Source organism: Idiotropiscis lumnitzeri, chromosome 6 (genome assembly GCF_059441095.1).
Source record: "Idiotropiscis lumnitzeri isolate Australia: NSW breed Sydney's pygmy pipehorse chromosome 6, RoL_Ilum_1.0, whole genome shotgun sequence".
Taxonomy (NCBI): Eukaryota; Metazoa; Chordata; class Actinopteri; order Syngnathiformes; family Syngnathidae; genus Idiotropiscis; species Idiotropiscis lumnitzeri.
Genome location: NC_142396.1, coordinates 9,110,679 through 9,131,455, shown reverse-complemented (window position 1 = coordinate 9,131,455; position 20,777 = coordinate 9,110,679). Strand labels below are relative to the sequence as shown.

Genomic DNA, 20,777 nt, shown 5'->3' with positions numbered 1-20,777 from the left:
CGAATAACAGCTCGCTCTTGTAATCGCAGGAATTAATTATTGGCAAAATAAACACATTTGTGTAAGGTTTATTGAATATAATACCACTAGCAATTTTTTAGCATCTTGCTGCATATTTGAACACAATCACTTAATTCCCCTATCATAGTTTGTATTTTCGTAAACCTTTGTGAATAAGGCAAGTCTCAACACTATTGTTGCGAGCCCCACTAACTATTCAGCCAGAGATGAAAGACAGACGGCCTCAATAGATGCGAAAATGCATAGCAAGCCTGGAAGAGGTGCAGCTAATTGACCTTTGTCTTTCAATAGCCTGCGCAAATGTTCGGCTTTGACCGCTGATTCAAATCAAAGACTGTGCGCTTGAGTGGCAAATGGGCTTTGTGCTGCCGTTGCCGATGATTTGCTCCTGCTCCCCAAAGTAAGAAAACCATTAAAGCTTTTTGTACAGTACATCTCGTCTGCCTAAAATCCCCGCCTACTGCAATTTGTACGCTGACAAGACAAGAAGGAATTCATTGTGAGCTCAAGTTGAAAGGCTGCCATTAGAAGTACAGTATGAGCTCCATCTTGTACCCATGCTGTGATTCTTACAGCCGCCCACTCCCATTGCAGCACCCTGAGCCCCTAAACTGTGCTTAGCTCACACAAGACTGCCTCGTCCTCCCACAGGCAAGAGATAGTGAGGTGTACAGCACCTTCGAAAAAGACGGCACATGACATTAAACTACCCGTAGATTGTCAGTCTGATATAGCTCCAAACAAACAGCAAATTTGCAAACCGCTTTTGTAAATCGTGTTCCAACAGTGAGCCTAAAAAAAAATCTTGAATTGTTCTTTTGTATTGATTTTCACGTTAAATTCATTAGTTCAGGATTAGCAGATTATTACAATAAATCAGTAAGAAAAAGCACACATTTAATGTTGTTTGTCCCCAAGGGTCAATCTTCAGATAATAACCGCAACATTGAATGAATTTGCTTGCAGATTTGTTCTGAAACATGAGACGATTGAAATACATGGCACCAGCAGGCTATATTTTCAAATGTGTGCTTTTTATTTGCTTCAGCCTTGCAAGCTCTGGAAATGCTACAAACAACATTACAGTACCGTACCTTCTACATTAGGTACATTTCCAATACAAGAACCGCCTAAATTCAATCTTTAAAACAATAATGCTCGATTTTGATTGACTTTGACAGAGAAGAGTAATGTTAGTTTGAACTGCACTTCAGATTAACTCTTTCAGTTGCACAAATGTGCAAAAACTTTAGAACCACTTCAGTACAGTACCTCATATGGAATGTTATTAATGAATCAAAGTTTTCCATGACATCGTGCTAAAACACTTTTAATGTCTTGAGGAATCGCAATGAGAACCCTTCCTTTGAACCTTTTTTGAAGCGATCACAGATAGTGTCCTCTTCATTGCTCCACTTAGTCCCTCGCACGTGCTCCGGCCAAAGCTCGGCAGCCTTTGTGGATGCCTCACCAGACGGAGGCAGAGAGTGTGCCACAAATAGACCCGTCCTCTGGCTCACAGGGGAGCAGTAGCCCCACTTCTGTGCGCTCTTGCCTCCTATTTCATGTGTGCCTTAGGCCAAAACAAGTTAGCCAAGAACCACAGGGAAATCAAATTTGGGATTATTAGATCATCATGAAATGATCCAGGGAGGATGAGATTTTTGAGTGCATAAATATATATTGTTGAACATAGGTTGATTTATGGTTTTGTTCTTATTGAACTTATTGTTTATGTAGTTCTAATGGACAAGACAGGATTCTTCGTACAGATAAAAACCAACTTGTATCAGATTGATGAAAAGAGGGCAAGAGGGAGAAGGAAAGGAACAGCTTGTACTCCAAAGCATACCGCATCATTTGTCAAACATGATGGAGGCAGTGTTGCGGTGTTAGGCTTTTGTGGCTACTAATGGAACGGGCCTACTGGTGTATATTGATGATGTGAGTGCAGACAGAAGCAAAAAGATGAGTCGGGAGGTGTATGTGGCCATGCTGACTTTCAACCGAATGCTTTAAAACTGGTAAGATGGCGCTTGACAGTGAAAATTGATGATGACTACAGCATTTCTGACAAAACTCCTAAAGAAAATAGATATTGTTCAATGGCAAAATTAGTGAGAACTGGGATGGGCAAAGTATAAGCCGAGCATTTTCATGATCAAGATTTGTTGCATTGAGGACGTTTCCATGCAGTCAGTATTCAGGTTTACGTCAAAATTCTGGTTTCGGAAACATTCGGAATAATCCCCTTTACATGCGTGACCAGAAAAAGTTACTCCCGCATTTGAATAACCTGACGTCGTGACACAAATAGACGTCATTTCCGCTTGTTACTTTCTACGAGGGCTGCACCATATGATACCCCCGCACCGACATTATATAAACGGCCTCGCTCATTTAGCAGTTAGAAAAGAATAATGTAATTTGGCTCTTGAGCACGAAGGTCCACGTATATATGTAATCGCGTATGCTTTTCAAGTACTGAAGACAAAATTGATTCCAATAAGACCACGAACAAGAAAAGAATCAATTGTCCTGCTGCACTGAAAAATATGGATAAATGGTTTCTAATCTTGGACAGACAATGGTGAAATAAAAGCAGTCTTTAAACTGCTGGATGTTTAACGTGAGCAAATGTGTTCTATCATGACCTCCTTTCTTTTACACAAGAATTCTGCATTAAACATAGTCTGCACAATTGCACAACATGCTGGTTGAGAAGAAAAAAAGAAGTGCAATCCACTGGAATATGTCGTCCTCATTTCACTTCAACCTTAATGCTTCACCAGGATACACAAGCGGACGATTAATGTCAGCGTGTCGGCATTCAGAACTGGGAGAAAATCTTCATGTGGTTTCACAGCACACGAAAGTGGGTGGTGAAAGACTGCCAACTACTGAGTCAAACCTCCATCTGTGTTGCGGCTTCCGTGACTTTTGCGTCTCTCTTCTTTTTTTCTTTTTTTCTTTTAAATATATGTACGTTCATGCTATCTTGGTATAGCAGACACGAACAGTGTCCTCTCATGACTTTTCCCGTCCTTGAGTTGGCGGCAAGTATGCGTCTGTGCGTGTCGGGCCTGTTTGTCTCCCTCGCTGCTCTGTCATTAATCTCATTCATGGTCTGAATTATCATGCAAGGAAAGCAAATGGTGATATTTATCTCTATCGCTATATGACTTAGCATCCAATTTACCGTATATCCTCACATGCATATACCTCGGCTCATGTTTTTGCTTGGCATGGATACACACACACAAAAAAAAAAAAAAACTAAATATTTCATAGCACACTATCCAGGCTTCAGTCTCCAGAGAGTTACAGTACCTACCCAAAGACTGAGGCCTCGGGCAAGGAGCCTTTGAGTGACTCTCGCAGGATGGAAGAATCCTTGGGACACAAGAGAGGGCTTCAAAGCTTTGCAACATTATTAAAGTGGTCTCTCCATCTGCAGACTTTGTGCCTCCAGGACACACCTACCAACGGTACCAAAATACATGGATGCAACCGACACAAACATGGAAAATAAAGACTTGCAAGGTATAATCTATCCGCCTAGCACTCTAGAAAGACAACTAAGTACGACAGAGCCAACAATAAAGCATCCTGCATTATTTTCATTATTTTTTTGATGATTTGATGCCTGTAAAGACTGTCTTGAGAGATTATCTTGTGGTATGGTAAGAGTTGCTTTTTTTTCCCCCCTCTCCACGTTCTGCTTGTAAAGCAGTCTGGCCGACGTTCATGAATATTAAAAAGCTGTTCCAACATTAACTTCAAAAATCGTTTTGTGCGGGGTCAATGCTGAGTTCGCCACGGCAGTTGTCCTGTCGAACGGAACAATAACCAAACGAGAAGCAAACTATGAAAGATCAAACCACAAGGACAAGATGACTAAAAGAAATTTCCAGCACAATGCATTTACTCTATCAGTTAAAAATTAGCCTCGCTCCTTCAACTTATTTTACTGCTATTGGTTCTTTGTATGTTCTGGATGCCCCTGCCTCTCACGGCTCTGTCTGGGTACTGAGCCAGGCTTCTGGTTTGGGAGACTCTTAATTTGTAAGTGGAGGGATCGTTTGGTTTGGATTTGTTGATTGGTCCTTTCAAATAAACCTCACATTGTAAGAGCAGTGAGAACTCACATGGTAATTTCTGTGCGGCGTCCCTCACTGTTACGATAAATGTAGATTAAATATGAAAGGCTTAACTTGCTTCTTAATTTTTTAGCTAAATCTCAAATTCTCTGGCAGATTAGAACTTGTTCAAATTCATGTTTTCTGATGTGTTATCACATGACACCATGTTTTTATGTGAATAGCATAGTTTTGCAAAGCTTTTTAGATGACAAGAAACCACACCCAAAAAAGTGTGAGATTTGCATTTGAAGTTGGACACTGTTTGCATGCATTAAAATCACGTTACACATTTATGTTGCACAAAATCGCAGTCATGTTAGTGAATCGTGATTCTAACAAGTGTCCATACTTTATGTAAGTCCAACAAACTCTTTATTTTATTTTATTTTTTTCAGTTCATAGTTGGGGACTCGAAAGGAGACCACTTAAGGAAGTTGTGAATTGTAACACATAGCTTGCCCAACCAATCAACAAATAAAGGTTCTCCCATATAAAAAGTTATACTTGGTGCATTTACATAAAGCTCCACACATGAGAAGTAAAACATGTTTATGCTGTGGACATCAACAAGCGCGCTGATCGGGTATTTTGAGTTATGGGTGACCACAGATTCATATGACACAAAGGCTGAGGTGGTAAAAAAGTGCCAAGTGATTGGCCACTGAAGCAAAATTGTCCTGCATCTGGTTTTACTCAGTCAAACGGCTTCTCATGTTTTTAGTGCTGAACTACTACTCGACGTCAATAAGTCCAAAGTGGTGGGCAGTCAGACGAGAAGGATTTCTGTGCGTGCCTTGTCCTAAGCCCTGACCTACACTTACATTTACAAACAGTTGATTCAATTTGTTTCATTCCTCTTGGCTGAATGTTTTAGATGTTTGTGTCCAATTAGATTTCCTCCTAAGTACCACCATGCCAGTGTATGATGGCCCTTGATGACATCAGCATTTTTCTGTACTCTGATTGGTTGGTCAGAGCAAATCTTTCTACAACTTTGATTCGCAATATCTTAGCACGTCTTTATCAGTTTTTATAATTGTAAGGTGATTAGCATAGGTAATAAAAATGGATTAACCTGGGTAAATTCCCAATGAAAGCCGAGGCACACACGCATGCACATACAGACGTGAACACCCAGGGTGCTCTTCAATCCAAAAATAAAAAAAATTAAAACAAACCCTCCCCCTCTTCATTTTCTTCCGCCCCTACTTTGACCTTCCCCCCACGCCCCTCCCCCTTCTCTCCCCGCCACGGGTGAGTAATCAGTGATACTGGAAATAACTCCCATGGCTGACCTTATAAGGGCGTCAGGAAACTGCTGATTTTAGGCTTCAGGGGCTGAAACCACAAACCTCCACCCTTCTCCTTTTTGCAACAATTACTTCAGCCCCCCACACCCCCTCCTCTGTCTGCTATCACCAAATGCAGTCTGACATTTTATCAGGTCACGTTTCACTGTGCAGGCCTTGTGCCACCGGTGTCACACGGCCCTCAGACCTTGCAAATCGTCAACAGCATAATGCTTTGGCTTCAAGTCCTCGGTGCCTGCGTTCTCCACCTAAATGTTTTTGCTCAGTTTGAATAAATCATGAACAACTCATGACAGCATGAATTCTCCGCTTTATTAAGGATCTGATTCACTTTTTCCGTAATTAAAAAATGTCCAATGTGCTTTTAGTGCAACCGCACAAAAGCACAACAGTCTCAGCAGGCTTGAAAACAAACTTTTGCGCCACTAATAGGAAATTGGATTTTTAATCAGAAAACATTTTTTTTTTTTGTGATACCACACAATTGTCTAATTCTGTCTCCAGCTAAACAGTTAGAGGTATAATTTGGTATAAATAAGCAGCCCAATTGTTTTTGGCATGAGACCTTTCAAATAAACAGATTGTCTTTTCCTCAAATGAAATGTTTTTTTTACGATGGAAAAACAAATCAGACATTTCATTGGACCATCCATCCATCAATTTTTAATAGAGCCTGATAATTAGTGACAGAGAATGCATGTGAAGCTTTGACAAAAAAAACAAAAACAAAAGCGCTAGCAATACTAAGATAGCATTATCACTGTAAATAAGCCATCTTTAGCCATGGCTGTGACATTGGTGGCATGACTTATTCGTAATGTAGCGTTACTAAAATGCTCACCGGTCGAACAGGAGTGTTGAAAATTTCGTGTTGCTTCTGAATCTTTTCAGCTGTCTGAGGTCATGTTGCTCGGCTTCTGCTTCTGCTTCTTGAGTCTTTTGACCAGTTTTTGGCAAATGTGGTGTAGACATTGTATTTCACCTACGGATATTCCGCCATTGTTTCAGCAAATTTCCTAATGCACAAGGTATGAGCAGGGTGTGCCTGCTATTTGTGTCCCCCGTGAGTGCACGTCAAATGATTCACTCTGCATCATTCATGTCTTCTGTCTCTGCTTGTCTTTTCTTGGGTGCAGTAGTTTTTAAAAAAAATGGTACAAAATGGGGCCAGAGATGGAGAATTTGTTTATTTGTTAACCCAGATTATTTTTAAATACAGAAGTTAAATGTAAAAATGTTTTTTTTTCTGTCAGTTATATACTGAGTCAGTTCTTTTAACATTTCACAACAGAATGAAAATGTTTTCTGTTCACAAAATAGTTTTCTTTTATGTACTTATATGGTGCTGGCATTTAGAGGGAAAAAAAACTTACATTGGAAGTCGCATGTTGGCAACCTTTGTGCTGTCAGCACAACAATTTTTTTTTTTTTTTAAAAATAGACAACTTTTAAATGGCAGAAGCTGGTGGCTTTTAGACATTTATCAAACATTTCTCTTAACCACCCCCATGGATGGGGAATATCTATATCCGAGTCTACTCCCTAGTTCAGTTGACTTTTGACGTCCTGCAGTCATCCGCAGAGGTTGCAATAAATTACGAGCCTTTGACACTGTGTAAAGGGTAGAAAGTACTGGTATCAATTTTCAAATGTTGGGAGTAAAATGAAAAAGCTATAAGAAAAATTTATACTATTAAAGTACAGAAACCCGATCTACGGTACTTAAATATACTTAAGTACGGGAATGAACTTCAATATATGTAGTTAAAAAAGTGAACAATAGTATTTGCCCTTTTTAGTGACGTATATTCCAAGTGTTTCCAAGCAACTGCATATAATTTTCCATCATTAGCATCCTCATCCCCACGTGATGCTGTCCAGTAGAGGCACAGCAGCTAATTAAAATGATTAGAGAGAATTTGCTTTATCTCTCGGCTGATTTTTTTTCTAATGAAATTAGTTAGTCTAATAGAGCGTGAGTAACGGATTCAATCAACTCCCTCAGAATTAGCCTTTTTGTGCAACTGCACTGATTTGAAGCGTGCTATTCATTCAAATGAGCTACTTGCCATGAAGGGCTTGGATCATTTCAGAGTTTCTGGTCAGTTTGAATATTATGGCGTAATAAACCTGCACTGTTCTTCTCCTCGCGACCTACCACACTGAAGCCGTGGATTGTTGAGATGAGGCATTGTTTAAACAGTTGGAAAACAGGTATTGCTTAATGCGTTGTGCTTTTAGTAAAATAACACCATAAATAAATGCTAATCCAAGTTAAGGCCAAATCCTTTATTAAGCGCAGCTGCAGTGTAATGTGACCCAGGAGGAAAATACTAGGATAAGGGACCTCTGCCAAGGCCAAACTGCAAACAAAAGTGTAAAAAATAAAAAAGGTGGTATAATAAATATTTGTGTGCATTTGTCGACACATTTGTAAGATAGCACTCTACTTCCTGTTTGCTCGAGAATGACACGAGACATTGCAGGATGGATGAATAAGCCAGGCTGATTCTTAGGTGACATTTCTATTCATGCAAAGGAAAACAAATACATTTTGAAGAGGTAAAATGGATTTTGGATTTCAACCCGTTTCATGCATTTCGTGGAACTTGAGCCGTCCTCAAAGTTTTATGGACCTCAGTAGTGCATAAAAAAATCAACTTTACATTACTCTTTAATTTTAGATAGACTGATAAGTACAAAGTAATTAAACATTGTATTAAAATGAAACATTTTATTAATTAATTTCAAACGTTTTCATTGAACTCTGCAACAATATAGAATAACACAGAATCACAGAAAATTGACCCCTCAGGAATAATAAATATGCCTTAAAAAGTAAACGTAGTCTTTTCAACTTGTGATTCCACATACTTGCGTGAGCATCATTGCTACTTGCAAATGTGCACGGTTAGAAGATGCCACGAGTAATTGCTGCTTTCGTCCAGGTGCTGCCAACGACTAGTTAGTCGCAACTAAACTCTGAATGTTTACGTGGGCAAGGATGTGCACGCTTTCCACTACGGTGCTACTTCTTCAAATAATTCAACGGGTTTGTTTTATTGCCTTGTTTTTGCAAACATACCTCGTATAATGGCTTCCTCCTCCACGTCACACAAGTGATGAGAAGGAACTTCTGTCAAAATAGCTGCTCCTTCGCTAGATGACAACAAGTCAAGGCTGCCCATCAGTTGCACGTTTAGCGTATTCGGCCATTGTTGCTATTACTTGCTGTTTACGGCTTCTTTTTTTTATTGGTGGATTCTGTTTACTTTAATTTACAGACCAAAGTTGGAAGGAAAAGCTGGACACATTTAAAAAAAAAAAAAAAAGAAACTGGTGCAGACCAGTGGTTGGGAACCGCTGCTTCAACACAAAGCTGTAAAAATGGGCCTTTGTTGACATATATTTTGGTTTACCATTTGACCTATTTCTTATCACAGTAGGTCACAGTTGTAGAAGTGTTGTCAAATTCATTATATTGAGCAGCACAATTTTAACAACATAGCATTTTGGTTTTGTCATATTTGTGCAAGTGGAAAAACTGATCACTTAATCATGCTTGTTCACATCCTAAATGATTAGTCTTTCCAAAACCAATTTTCAGGCTGCATAACACCATTGTAATATAAGCAAATGGCCAAAAACAGCATCATTTTTCTAGACTTTCAATAGAAAATAAGGCGGAAATGTATGAATAAATTATTATACCCATAAATCAGTTTGTTGGTGCAAAAAACTCTACAGGACTTAAGGCAGAGTGTCCTTGTAAGGCAGGTTTATGAAGAAAGTTCTCTACTTGTCAGAAACGCCGAAGGATTTAATCCAGAAGTCTGTCTGCAGGTGATGCCTTCAAAGTCACTTTGCAGATGCAGGCGCTCTAAATCGCTCGATACTAAACTTGGTGTCTAAAGCACGATGATGCATCTCAAGTGGTTTATTATAACAAAAATGAAAAATTACCAAAATAATGAATGGAAATGGGCAACATTTACTTTGAAAGACAAAGGAGACATGATAGTTGTGTTTAGCTCAAAGTTTAGTAAATGTTCTTCAACAGTAGAACATGGACCTACAAGGGAGAAATTTTTCCAATGACGCATAACTACCAAGAACTGTATACATCAAAATGCCTTAGGAATTAAAGTTACCTATTTTCACCCCCAAAAAAACCTTAATGTTGCGAGAATATATTTTATTATATGTACACATATATATTTTGTCTGTATAATAATCATAATATCATGAGATTATGGTTTAAAAAATAAAGTTCTATCGCGATGTTAACATCAAAGTCAAACTGTGGGACAAAAGTCGTATTTTAAGTAAATTATTATCATGCGAATATATCTTTTATCCTGGAAAAGGGAAATAAAAAGACAAAAAAAAAGACTACATTTAGGAAAGATACACCTTTTGTTCTCAAAATATTATTTTATTCCTGCAGTAAATGCTTTTTCTTCGTGTTATCCGAAAGCTAAGAGTCATTGGTTCGGTATATTTTATTTTACTGGTGCAATACACTTTTAAAAATGATTAAACATTTCCTACTAATTATTTTGTTCACCCACAAGCAATATCTTGGATTTCAACCCATTCTTGCGAGATCAGAAGTACAATCGCTAGTCTTGTTGTACACTGAGTATATTGACAATAAGGGCATTCTAATTCTGATTCAGATGAGATCGGGCCTTGTCAGTGTAAGATAATATAAGATAAAATGACTTTTATTATAGTGGTAGTATGGCTGGAAGGTTTCCACGTCATTCTTAACTACAATCTTGTGGCTTGCATTTATCCATACATTGGCCTAACTGCCTCTCAGTGATGACGTCATTGCAGCTACATATTATTGTCTGTCACACTTTGTCAATTCATTGTGACAATTTGCGCACAAAAAAAGTCTTGTTAAATTGACAGTATGACTTTGTTCCATTAATTAATAAAATTATAGTCAACAAAGCCGCCTCTCTTCTAGCAACAAACTAGCTTTGTGTCCTTTGGGACACTTTTCGGCGTGGAGGCCAGCCTTGCAGCCATACTGTATTAGCGAGACAGAAGGAGCCGTTTAAGTGAGCAGACATGCAGCGTGACGTGTCAGTGTGGGTGAGGTGAAGATGAGATGAGGTGAGGTGACGAAAGTGTTTCATTCTGTCGCAAACACAGCGCTTGTCTCTTTAAGGACGTGCATCCGCGCAACAGGTCTTTCCAGAGACCAGACCTGTCTTCTTTTGAAATCTTATAGTCGTAAAAAAGAAGCCTCAAGCGGAAACGCGGGCTGCATTGATGCTTTAATGCCTTCATGTTGTTACATGCCAAACTTTCAGTCGTCTGCTTGTGCTTGAATCCATCAGGAAGCTTTCTTAATTTGCTCAAGCTGGCGGGTCAAACGTTTATATTCAAGCATGCTGTTTTAGATAAGCCTGGTGTCTGCTCATTACGTATATAAGATACTATTATATTGAGGCGAGACCACACCACGGACTAGTGGTTTGCATGTCTGTCTCACAGATCAGAGGTTAGTGGTTTAAATCTGGGCTTCAGTTCTGTGTGGAGTTTCATGTTCTCTCTACGTTTTGTTGTCTATAATGGACCTGCAATTGACTCTCACCCAAAAGTCAGCTGGGATAGACACCAGCTCATCCGCCACCCTAGTCAGGATAAGAAAATGAATACATGAGTGCAAAATAGTCAATCAAATGCAAAATAGAGCAATAATTAAGAAAGAATGTATTTTCATGGCTTAGTTAGGCCTTCCACAGGACACGTGGCCACAACAAAAGTGCTTGAGACTCGCCTGTACACTGTAAAAAATGGGGAGTGATACTGCAACCGTGTGTTTATATATTATTGGTGTCAGGTGGAAACGTTGGAATCCTACTGCCAAAGCGACATAATGTTTTTGGTCTTTTTTTTGGAGACATCAGCAATATACTCACACGCACAAGAAAAGCCATGGCCGTCTCCTTATCTGGAGGTTGTGGGTCCTCAATCACATTGTAAAAAAAAAAAAAAAAGAAGAAAAAACTAACTTCAGTTGGGTGGCTTTTTTTAATTCAATAAACTTGTAAAATATACTCAAAAACTCTTCTTGTAAAATTTACTTAAATGACTCAGTGAAAAAAAACTACTCAGTAAATACCACTCTCCAATTTTTACAGTGTTTATCACCTGTGCAACTGTCACACCATCTTAGACGCAAAACAAATTGGAGAAACCATACTCAATTTGTGACGCCTTCATCCACGTGTTACTGTGCAGCCCTGTGAGATATTTCTTACTAGTGTCTTACTTGTGAACGTTGCTTTTAGGAATACACAGCCATGAAGATGTGCAAAGACAATGCCTGGTAAACAAAAAAAAAGTGGACTTCAGACTTTTCAAGAGTTTGTGGAATTCACAATGAAATTAGCCGCGTGTCTTCCACAAATGAGATCCAATGCAAGTGATATTGGTATTAGTTTGAAACAGATTGGTTTCACATAGAGTTGAATTAATTGCTTGTTAAGAAGTCCCTGGAATTGATTAAAGGTGTTGTGAAGCTACTGAGGTGAAATGGAGTGCACCAGCAAAGGCACTCTTCATTCAGTGCGACAGTACATGACATCAGTTAAAGCAGCATACACCCCCTTTTTTTAGCATCTTAATCAAAATTCGTGAGACCCCACACATGGCTAGCAAAAACATCGGTTTACTGCTCCTGTGTGGTGTACTTGAGATCAACAACACAGCACACGGGGATATCAGAACCATTTGTAATCGTAAATATTGAACAGGTTTAACATTTACGATTGTCTTTCTCAAAACACTCGACACCACACCACACCACAGGAATAAATTCTCAGGATAATCTGATGATCGAGTCTTTGCTGGCTTTTATGGGAAGGGAAACTGCTCAAATTTGGCCCGATTGTCGGTATAAACCTGCTAAAAGCCAACAACGATATGGTCCTCCATTACGGCTCAACTCTGGGCAGCATCATTTTGGTCAATACAGCACCAATGAAAATAAGAGTTAAGATCATCCCATTAATAACAATTTTGTAAACCAGACCCTCTAACAATTTCAGCCAAAGAGTTTTTCTATACAAGTTATGTGACGTGACGTTTTGCTTGTACAAGAATTTGTGGTTCACTATTCACGACATATGGCTGACACGCCCCAAGATAGCACAAATAGGCACCAACTAATCTAATAGGAAAAAAGTCATTGGTAGCTTGGAAATTTGATGAGCTGTAAAATGTCATCTGAAAGACGCTCTTTGTTTTTTAGGGAAGCGCCAATTCCAGCCTGGGGTGTTTTAAGGGTAACGTTGAAGGCATTTTTTTGTTGTGGGGCACCAATTATTCATGATTTTCGCTATTCACATTTGGACTTGAGCAAATAGTGGTGATTTACAGTATAAAGTCATCAAATCTAAGTTAGAAAAACATAAAGTGAAGACACACCCTATAAAAAAAAATCACCCCGTCAATAATTGTCCTTAGGCAACCCTGGTTCTGCTATCAGGAGATTTCCAAGAGTTTCTGCAAGGTTCTCCTGAGCGGCACCTTCTCCTCAGGCTTACTATCTGGGATCATGTCTGCGCTTTTCTCCGCACTCAGCCTCAGCTCGGGCCTCTTCTCTCTCATGACCTTGAGCCCCTCTTGCGTAATGTTCCTGCAGAAATCCACCTTGACCTCCTCCAGGCTCATGCCGTGAGCCGCCGCCCCTTCCAGAATGCGGTCTGTGATGCGGACGCAGTTCTCCAGGTGAAGGCGACGCACCTTCCTGCACCTCTGCAGCAAGATGATCACGTCCTGATCGGTGATGTGTCCGCAGCCGGATAGCTTCAAGGATAGCAGGTTAGGGCACCTGAAGCAAACACAATGACAAAATGACACAATTACTGTGCTGTGCTCCCTCGCTATCGTGCAGATTATTCAGGGTTTTTTTTTCTTAATTTTTCAGTATGCTCACCTACTTGCGAACATTCACCTCATGAAATGAATTATGCACATATTGTACGAATGCCTTTGTGTTAGTTAAAATTTAAGTCAAAATTTGGAGTTTGGAGTATATATTTTTAAAAAGTGTTTTAAATGGTCTCATGGTATTGCGTTTTTTTTCACCCGCGATTAACGGGTTCTCACTGTACTGCAAACCTGTCCTGAGTCATTGCTACACACCACATGTGCTGTAGTGGCGAGGGATTAGTTTTGTTTGAAGAGTGACTGCCACTAGTCCTAAATAAGCAGTGCTGCTTGGCGCGTGTGCTTATTTACCAATGACTGCTCCTCAGGCCTCTTGAAAAAAAAAAAGCGAGATAATAGAGAAGGAGAGATGACACACGTGATGAAAAGCAAAGCTCAGAAAGGCAGCAATATGATCTGTTTGGTAATAAAGCACAGTGATACTTTGCAGCCTGCCTTCGCTTTGCATCGTGTCCCTATGGGACTATGGGTTTCATTGAAGAAGGCTTTCATAAATGAAGGACGTGCGGTTTTAGTGGACAGAATAATAACAGGATGTTTGATGACTTGCAACTTGGCAAGCGGTCATTTTTGTTTGAACTAAAAAAAAACAAAGAATTAAAAAAAAAACTGCAACTTTGACACTCGTCAGGCTGGCAGAGACGAGCACACTGGGCGGCAGAGGGATGTCGTTCACGTTCACTAATGCAGCTTACATAAAGACTTACATAATCTTACCGCTTTGCCACATGTGAGCCAAACATATTCCAGTGGACTGCCAGTGTGACGGGTGCTGCCCCAGTAACCTCTGCGCATGTGATAGTGGCGCATCCACGTGCAGCAACTTGTCAGCACCCAGCACTGGCATGACAATAACATTTAAAAAAAAAAAAAATGCAACCTTTGGAGATTTTCTCGGCTGGCTGATAACACTACCAACTGAATTAAAAATAAAAAATAAAAAAAAAAGGATCTTTGACGTTTTTAGCTGTCAATGGCAGTAAATGAGTTAAAAGGGGAAGGGAGGAGAAATGGGTACCAAGTCTTAAAGTTACATAATCCACCCCCCCTCATGGCAACTCCCTTTTAATTTGAATATGTATTCCATTTTAATTATAGTCCTCCAAGCTTTAAAGAGAAATTGTCTTCACGTTGAGTTTTGTTTTTGGGCAGCTCTCCAAAAATAACCACACCTCTTCCAAGATCAAGGGTTTAAACAATCCACATTAAGCCGCTGGAATCATTCAAACAAGCATTAGAGTTACTTTTGTATATTTGCCAATTCACTGTTGACAGTTAGTTTTGATGGTGGTTGTTTCAATCGACAATTTATTGATATATGTAGAGTTATACTGCTACCCACAATGCTGCTGGCTTTTCTTGCTGCTTTGCATGTCTTTACAGATGCATCTCGAATAATATAGAAAAGGTAATTTATTTCACTAATTCAGTCCTAAAATTTAAAATCGTATTGTTGCTGTCAGGCAGAAAATTGGCATCTCCAAAAATGTTATTTTATTTTTCAGTAAACTTATCAAACAACATCTTGGGGGTCGTATTTAAACATTGCATCATTACATTTCTCCTATTTTCAAAGTTGTTAATTGTATAATAATTTGTAAAAATACCAAACCCATTTTAGGATAGAAAAATAACATTGATATGTGAAAACTATCAATTTGACCAAACACAAACCCACTGTATGAGTGTTCCACCTGAGAGCAACCATTTATTATACAGATTCATTCAACAAATCAGAAAATACTTTTGCGGAAGGCCAATTGTAATGGATTTTAATTTAAAAAAATCTTTTTGATTCTTAATAATCAAATTTCCTAAAATACCACATGTTGTTTTACCTTTAAGCTGAATTATGCATTGTTTACCAACCTGAATTGATCCAAGCCACCCATTTTACAAATCTCCCATAACACAAAAAGTATGAATATTTATTTCATCTCAATTGACGCAAAAGCAACTTCTCTGAATTCATTACTATTGCCCCTATTTTTCAATTATCTTCACTGCACTGTTCAAATGCGACGACTCTCTCACTGGGAATCCGACCACACATCTGGCTGTCGCCAATTCACAAGTCGGCCGGTTCGAAAGCTGGAATGTAGAACCCCACCTTGGCCCTGTCTAAAGAGCCATGGACACGTCAACCGTTTTACTAGAGTCAACTGGTTAAGATTTGTGGCGTAAAAACGGCATGAACTTTACTCATCATTAACAATTATTTATCCTGGTCATCTAAAAAGATATATACATAAGTTTTATATTTTAATATTTTATATTCATTTAATTCATGTCTTGGTGACTCAGCTGAGTGTTGGGGCGCTGTCCTTGCAGCTTCTATTGACCAGGAGAATTTGAATGCCTGAGGAACCACAAAACGCTTGCTGCAGTTATTTCCTTCTTTCTGTTAAAGACGTGATGACGTTCCCATGAAAACAAAAGAATCCAATCAATAATTGCACAGGCCCAGTTCTCTCTTCGCCTTGAAACGTGTCTCTAAAGAGGTTACAGCTAAACATGCTACTTCAAACTGGCAATTATCTCTCTTAATGACCTGTTTGGTTACGCTTTGTCAAATTATGCCGACAAACTCCAAAAGGTTCTTGACATTCAGACTGGAAGGGTTTGTTTGCAACATGTTAAAAAAAAAACATTTTTGGAAGTCTTTTAATTGCTTTTTGTGGGCAGGTCTGCTCAAACTAGACTCACTTTGTAAGCGAACTAAACAAGGCGTGCTTGTGTTGGCGCCAGCTCTCAAAGCCTCCATTTATTCAGATGCCACATATCTCACTGCAGTGGTGGCAAGTTACAAAGTTAAAACCCTTTGTTACTATATTGACGTACACTTTTTTGGTTATTGGAGGAACGTTAACCAAGAACAGATTTGGAGAAGCATTCTCCATTCGCTGGCTTTCTTCTCAGGACGCATACTATGTTAATTGATCAATGAGAGAAGCTATATTTTGTGCAGTTATTAAAACTTGTAAGTGATTGTGTTTTATTTGTTTACTTCAATCCATTTACTGTCAATCTACGCCGGAATTGAATCAGTACTACTACTTTTTCCAGATTATTTTCTTCTTAAATACAAGCTGTGAATACTTCAACCACCTCTGTCTCACTGCGTAATTGAAATACAGAGGAAAAAGTCTCCCACCTCACATCCCATGAAGTGAGTTGATGCACTGTGTGCTGTGGCCTCCAGTAAATGAAATGCAAACTCGAAATGTAGTTGTCAACATGCTGGAAAGTGCGCTAAAAGGAGGCCAGTAGACATCTTTTCGAGGTTTTTCCCCATAAAAAGACATGAGGCGGCAGGCAGGGAAAGAAGCACATGTTCATTCCTCTGACAACAACAAAGGGTCAATTATAGGCTCCACCTGCATGCACACAATGGGCGGAGCTAAGGCCATATCGCTCTTGAGCGCCCCTCCCAGGCTCGCACTCCTACTTTTGTCATGTGCACAAGCGTTCCTCACAATTTTGGGGAGGGTTTATCAGTATGCCCTGAGTGAGGCTCCAAGGCGTCAAAATAGACAAGCCAGACAAAGTAGGCAGTTCCAGTTCGGACTGGTTTCGCAGCTCATGTGGCCGGGTCTCAAATTTCACCGAACAGGAAATCCAAACAGGGTCATTCATGCAACCCCCCCTCGTTGCCGCATCGCCCTCCCCTCCGCTTGTCTCGCAGCTGTGTCACTTGTCTGTGGCGTACGTGGATGTACATGCCCAGAGTCAGCATTACGCCTCTGCAAAGGCTGACAGGTTGTGCTTTCTCACTTGACAGGATGTGCTTTCTTTTCCAAGTGGCCTATCAAAAGCAACTCCCGCCACATTAGTCAATGAAAGGTAAAGACATATCTCAACTCTGGCATTTTCACAGAATCACGTGTAAGCGTTTATTTTTTTCCATCCTCATGCACGAGCTGCCGCTATTATTTTGTTCTGTTACCAGGAGCTTAATTACACCTGCGTGATGTTCCTTCCTGAAAAGTAAACAATATGATCCATCCATCCGATTTCCTCTTGTAGTGATTCCTTACCAGGGTGACAGAGCACATTTGTGTGCCGTGAGAGATCATCACTGGTGCTGTGGGAACTTACCCGTTTTCACTTAATTTGTCCGAAAGTGATTCGTTGATTGTTGCGTGTAGTGACAAGCAGTTTAATGCTCTTTCATTAAATGACGGAATAAACAATAAACCTGTGTATCCACACGTTGCCATTCAAGCAACGGAAAAATAGCATGTCAAGTTAATCTTTTCAGGGCCTTCAGAATCACTTTTGGTGGCCAATGTTACGTAAACGTATAAGAAATGGATTACAAGGAGAAATGTACATTTTTGTGATGGGGTTTTAAGTGCGCCTTTTGGTCCGAAAAATAAAGTAGAAGAAGAAAGTTCTAATAATATAACTTGTTTTTCACAGATTAGAAAAAATCTATATGTCTTTAAATATTGACTCTTTGTATGTGTTACTACAGTGTTTGTGTGTGAGTATTGTTCATTTGAAGCTATAATATTTCCCGGAAGTCGATGTTAATTTTTGCATTAGCATGTCAATTAGCTCTAACATTAAATTTAGCATTACCAGTGGCGATCTTTCTAAAACAAAGCTTGTTTTGCATTTAAATACACAGTGTCTTAAATTCTTTGTTTTGCATTACAGTTCAACTGTGGTGTTCTCAAAAAGATTAAAGCAGGCTCTGGGAGGGCAGACTCACATACTGTAGATGTCACATGCTTGCTGTACAAGCAGCACGTTGCATTCAGGGTGCTTTCACAACGTTGGGAACTTGTGAATCATATTTCTTCAATTATAATGTTTTTATGACTGTGAGGAACCAAAATCATGATTCACCTTCGATTAATTGCCCATTTCTATACTGACGACAGGTGCAATGCATAGTCAGCAGGATAAGCGCTACAGGAAAAGGAAGGATGAAAAGTTTTGCATTGATCTTGAATTGCAGCGCATCATACTAATGTGCTTCAATAATAATAATAATAATAATAATATTCCCTTTATTAGTCCCACAATGGGGAAATTTGAGATTCGAACCCAGGCCTCCTGGGGAGACTGGGTCCTGAACGCGGCGCCTTAGACCACTCGGCCATCCTGGCAGCCAAAGAGTAGTCGAGCTAGCCAGGAGTCGAACCTAGAATCTTCTGATCCGTAGTCAGACGCGTTATCCATTGCGCCACTAGCCCCTCAAATAGTCAAACTCATGTTAAAGCAGAGTCAGCACAAACCTGCCACCATTTGCACTTCTAATTAACCCCAAACAGGGCTCAGCTGTTCTAGTAGGCTATTCCTGTCTATTATATATATTTGCTTTGCTTTCTAGCACAAGCCTGAAGGTCTTGTATTAACACTAACTGCAATCTACTGTCATTCATTGAGATGAGGTTATCATGATTTCAGCATTCATACTTTTTGTAACATTTTCGTGCAGTGGTGTGCCGTGAAATTTTTCCAATGTAAAATATGTGCCTAGGCTCAATAATCTATTGTATCACACACAAGCACTCACTTGTGGCAGACACGAGCCAGGAAGATGCTGACCAGTCTGTCATGCTTGCTGCAGATGTCCCTCTGAAAGGAGCTCTTCAACCAGTCCTCGATGTTGCACACCTGCAGCACCCTGCTGGAGTGCCAGCAGATGGACAGGTGACGCAAAGAGGTCCCCAGCACAAAGTTGTTGCCCCTCAGCTGAGAGAGCGAGCTGAAGTGGAGCAAATTCCACAGGCGGGGGTCCAGGAAGACGTCACGCAGCGTCGCGCAGGTAAGAGACAAACTCCTGCGGCTGTCCTTATCCAGGAAGGAGAAAAGGTGCAGGAGACACTCGCGGTTGAGGTGGAGGAGATCCATGGTGTGCTCGTCCCGAGACCCACAGAGAGGCCTCGTCCCGGGGGCGCGGAGAGGCCTGATGGTAGGCAGCAACAATGAGCCTTGCAGCTTGTATTGTGTGGCCTAGATACATGATACCTCCTCGGGCGCATGCTGGAGGCCCTGCACATATAAGGCTGTGGAGTGGAGGCTATTTTGGGAAGACAACTGCCAGTGCAGTCAAAGGGGGAAGTGTTGGAGCCACACGCTCCCTTTCCATCTGTCGTGGCTCTCAACAGGCGGCCAGCAGCCCACCGGGGTGAAGCAGATGTTTACACTAACCCAGCCTAGTTATCTGATACAAATGCAGCCCGAGTGACATGGAGGAGAGAAGGAGAGAGAAACTTTGTCACACAACGTGACATTGTACAAGAACACTGCGTTTGAATGTCAATGTTGAAAATATTATTTGGTATTAAGGCTAATTACCTAATTAATTACATTTCATCGTATTCTAACAGGTTGGGCCACATTGTTTTTTGTGCCAGGTTATTTGTCGATGAGATAAAAATAAAATTAAAAAGTACATGTAAAATATTGTATTTTAACAACAAAATAATTAATGCTATTTTTTATTCTACTCATTGTCATTTTATTCTAAATAATAGATGTAAAATGTTTAATGAACTGTATTTGCAAAGTGTTTTAGGAACATGTTTTTTTACAAATTAATACATTATTTGAGAAACACTGTAGAGACTGCCAACAAATAACAGAAATCTGCATATAATTGACGATTCTAAATGGAAAATAAATACAAATTTAACCCGGAAAACAGGGATCCACCACCAATGATCATTTGCCATGAAAAACCCAGATTAAAGAACAGACCAGTCTGTATGTGGCCTGTGAGCCACACTTTGCTGATCTCTAAAATGGCCCTACTTAAGTTGAAGTGTGTGCCTTTCATAATATTTTTCTCAACATTGCTTTTTGGGCCCAAATGTGTGCAGTTATGTATCTGCAGGTACAAACTAGGGTAAGGTATTTGAAAGAGAGAACACATCGGTTGGTGTCAAGATGGTAAACATGAGACTAGGACCAGTATACTGTAAATAAATATAAAACTACTGGTCTGGTTGTGTTTGTAATGTAGGTGCTGTAAATGTGTAACTGCAAAAGGGAGTACTTTACAACCTGACCCATTTCAGTTTCCCAACTTCCCTGTAGTGTACTCAAAACAATTAGATAGCATTAAAAAAAAAAAACTCCTCTTCAACGTGAGAGAATGTCCCATGCTATTTGTTACTCTGCACTTTCTCGAAAGGTGAATCTGTCACCCCGTGAATGTTTGAAATTGCTTAATGGCAGTGCAGAGGACATGCCATTATGGCCGAGTCATCATCACAGACTACGCTGCCAGTCATGTCCTGTTCTACTCTCTATCAGTTAAAAACACACGCACACTCTCAATCTGAGGACATTGCGAAACATCAGTGCCGGGAAT

At 39.9% G+C, this 20,777-nt stretch overlaps 2 protein-coding genes and 1 non-coding gene across 3 annotated transcripts in view; 1 reads left to right on the top strand and 2 right to left on the bottom strand.

Annotated features, from left to right (window-relative positions):
* The window catches only part of ca12 (carbonic anhydrase 12), a 73,588-nt gene that overhangs the window by 30,901 nt on the left and 21,910 nt on the right, over nt 1–20,777 (top strand). The window contains exons 4-5 of the mRNA XM_088298600.1: nt 13,140–13,318; nt 19,029–19,373. The gene's annotated coding sequence lies outside the window, so the exon portion shown is untranslated. The remainder of the gene's footprint in view (nt 1–13,139; nt 13,319–19,028; nt 19,374–20,777) is intronic.
* On the bottom strand, nt 11,662–19,502 carry fbxl22 (F-box and leucine-rich repeat protein 22). Its single transcript, XM_088298598.1, has 2 exons — nt 18,975–19,502; nt 11,662–13,328 (listed from the first exon to the last, which is right to left on the bottom strand). The coding sequence occupies exons 1-2, from the start codon at nt 19,310–19,312 to the stop codon at nt 12,980–12,982; spliced, it is 687 nt and encodes a 228-aa protein (XP_088154724.1). The 5' UTR covers nt 19,313–19,502; the 3' UTR covers nt 11,662–12,979.
* trnar-acg (transfer RNA arginine (anticodon ACG)) lies at nt 18,579–18,651 on the bottom strand. Its single transcript has one exon. It is a non-coding gene; the product is annotated as a tRNA-Arg (tRNA).

What these genes read in the sequence shown, in the direction of transcription:
- fbxl22 (XM_088298598.1), bottom strand. Translation starts at nt 19,312, where the DNA reads ATGGATCTCCTCCACCTCAACCGCGAGTGTCTCCTGCACCTTTTCTCC. An exon ending in CTGGCTCGTGTCTGCCACAA is followed by an intron (nt 13,329 to 18,974) that starts GTGAGTGCTTGT and finishes TGTTTGCTTCAG; the next exon opens with GTGCCCTAACCTGCTATCCT.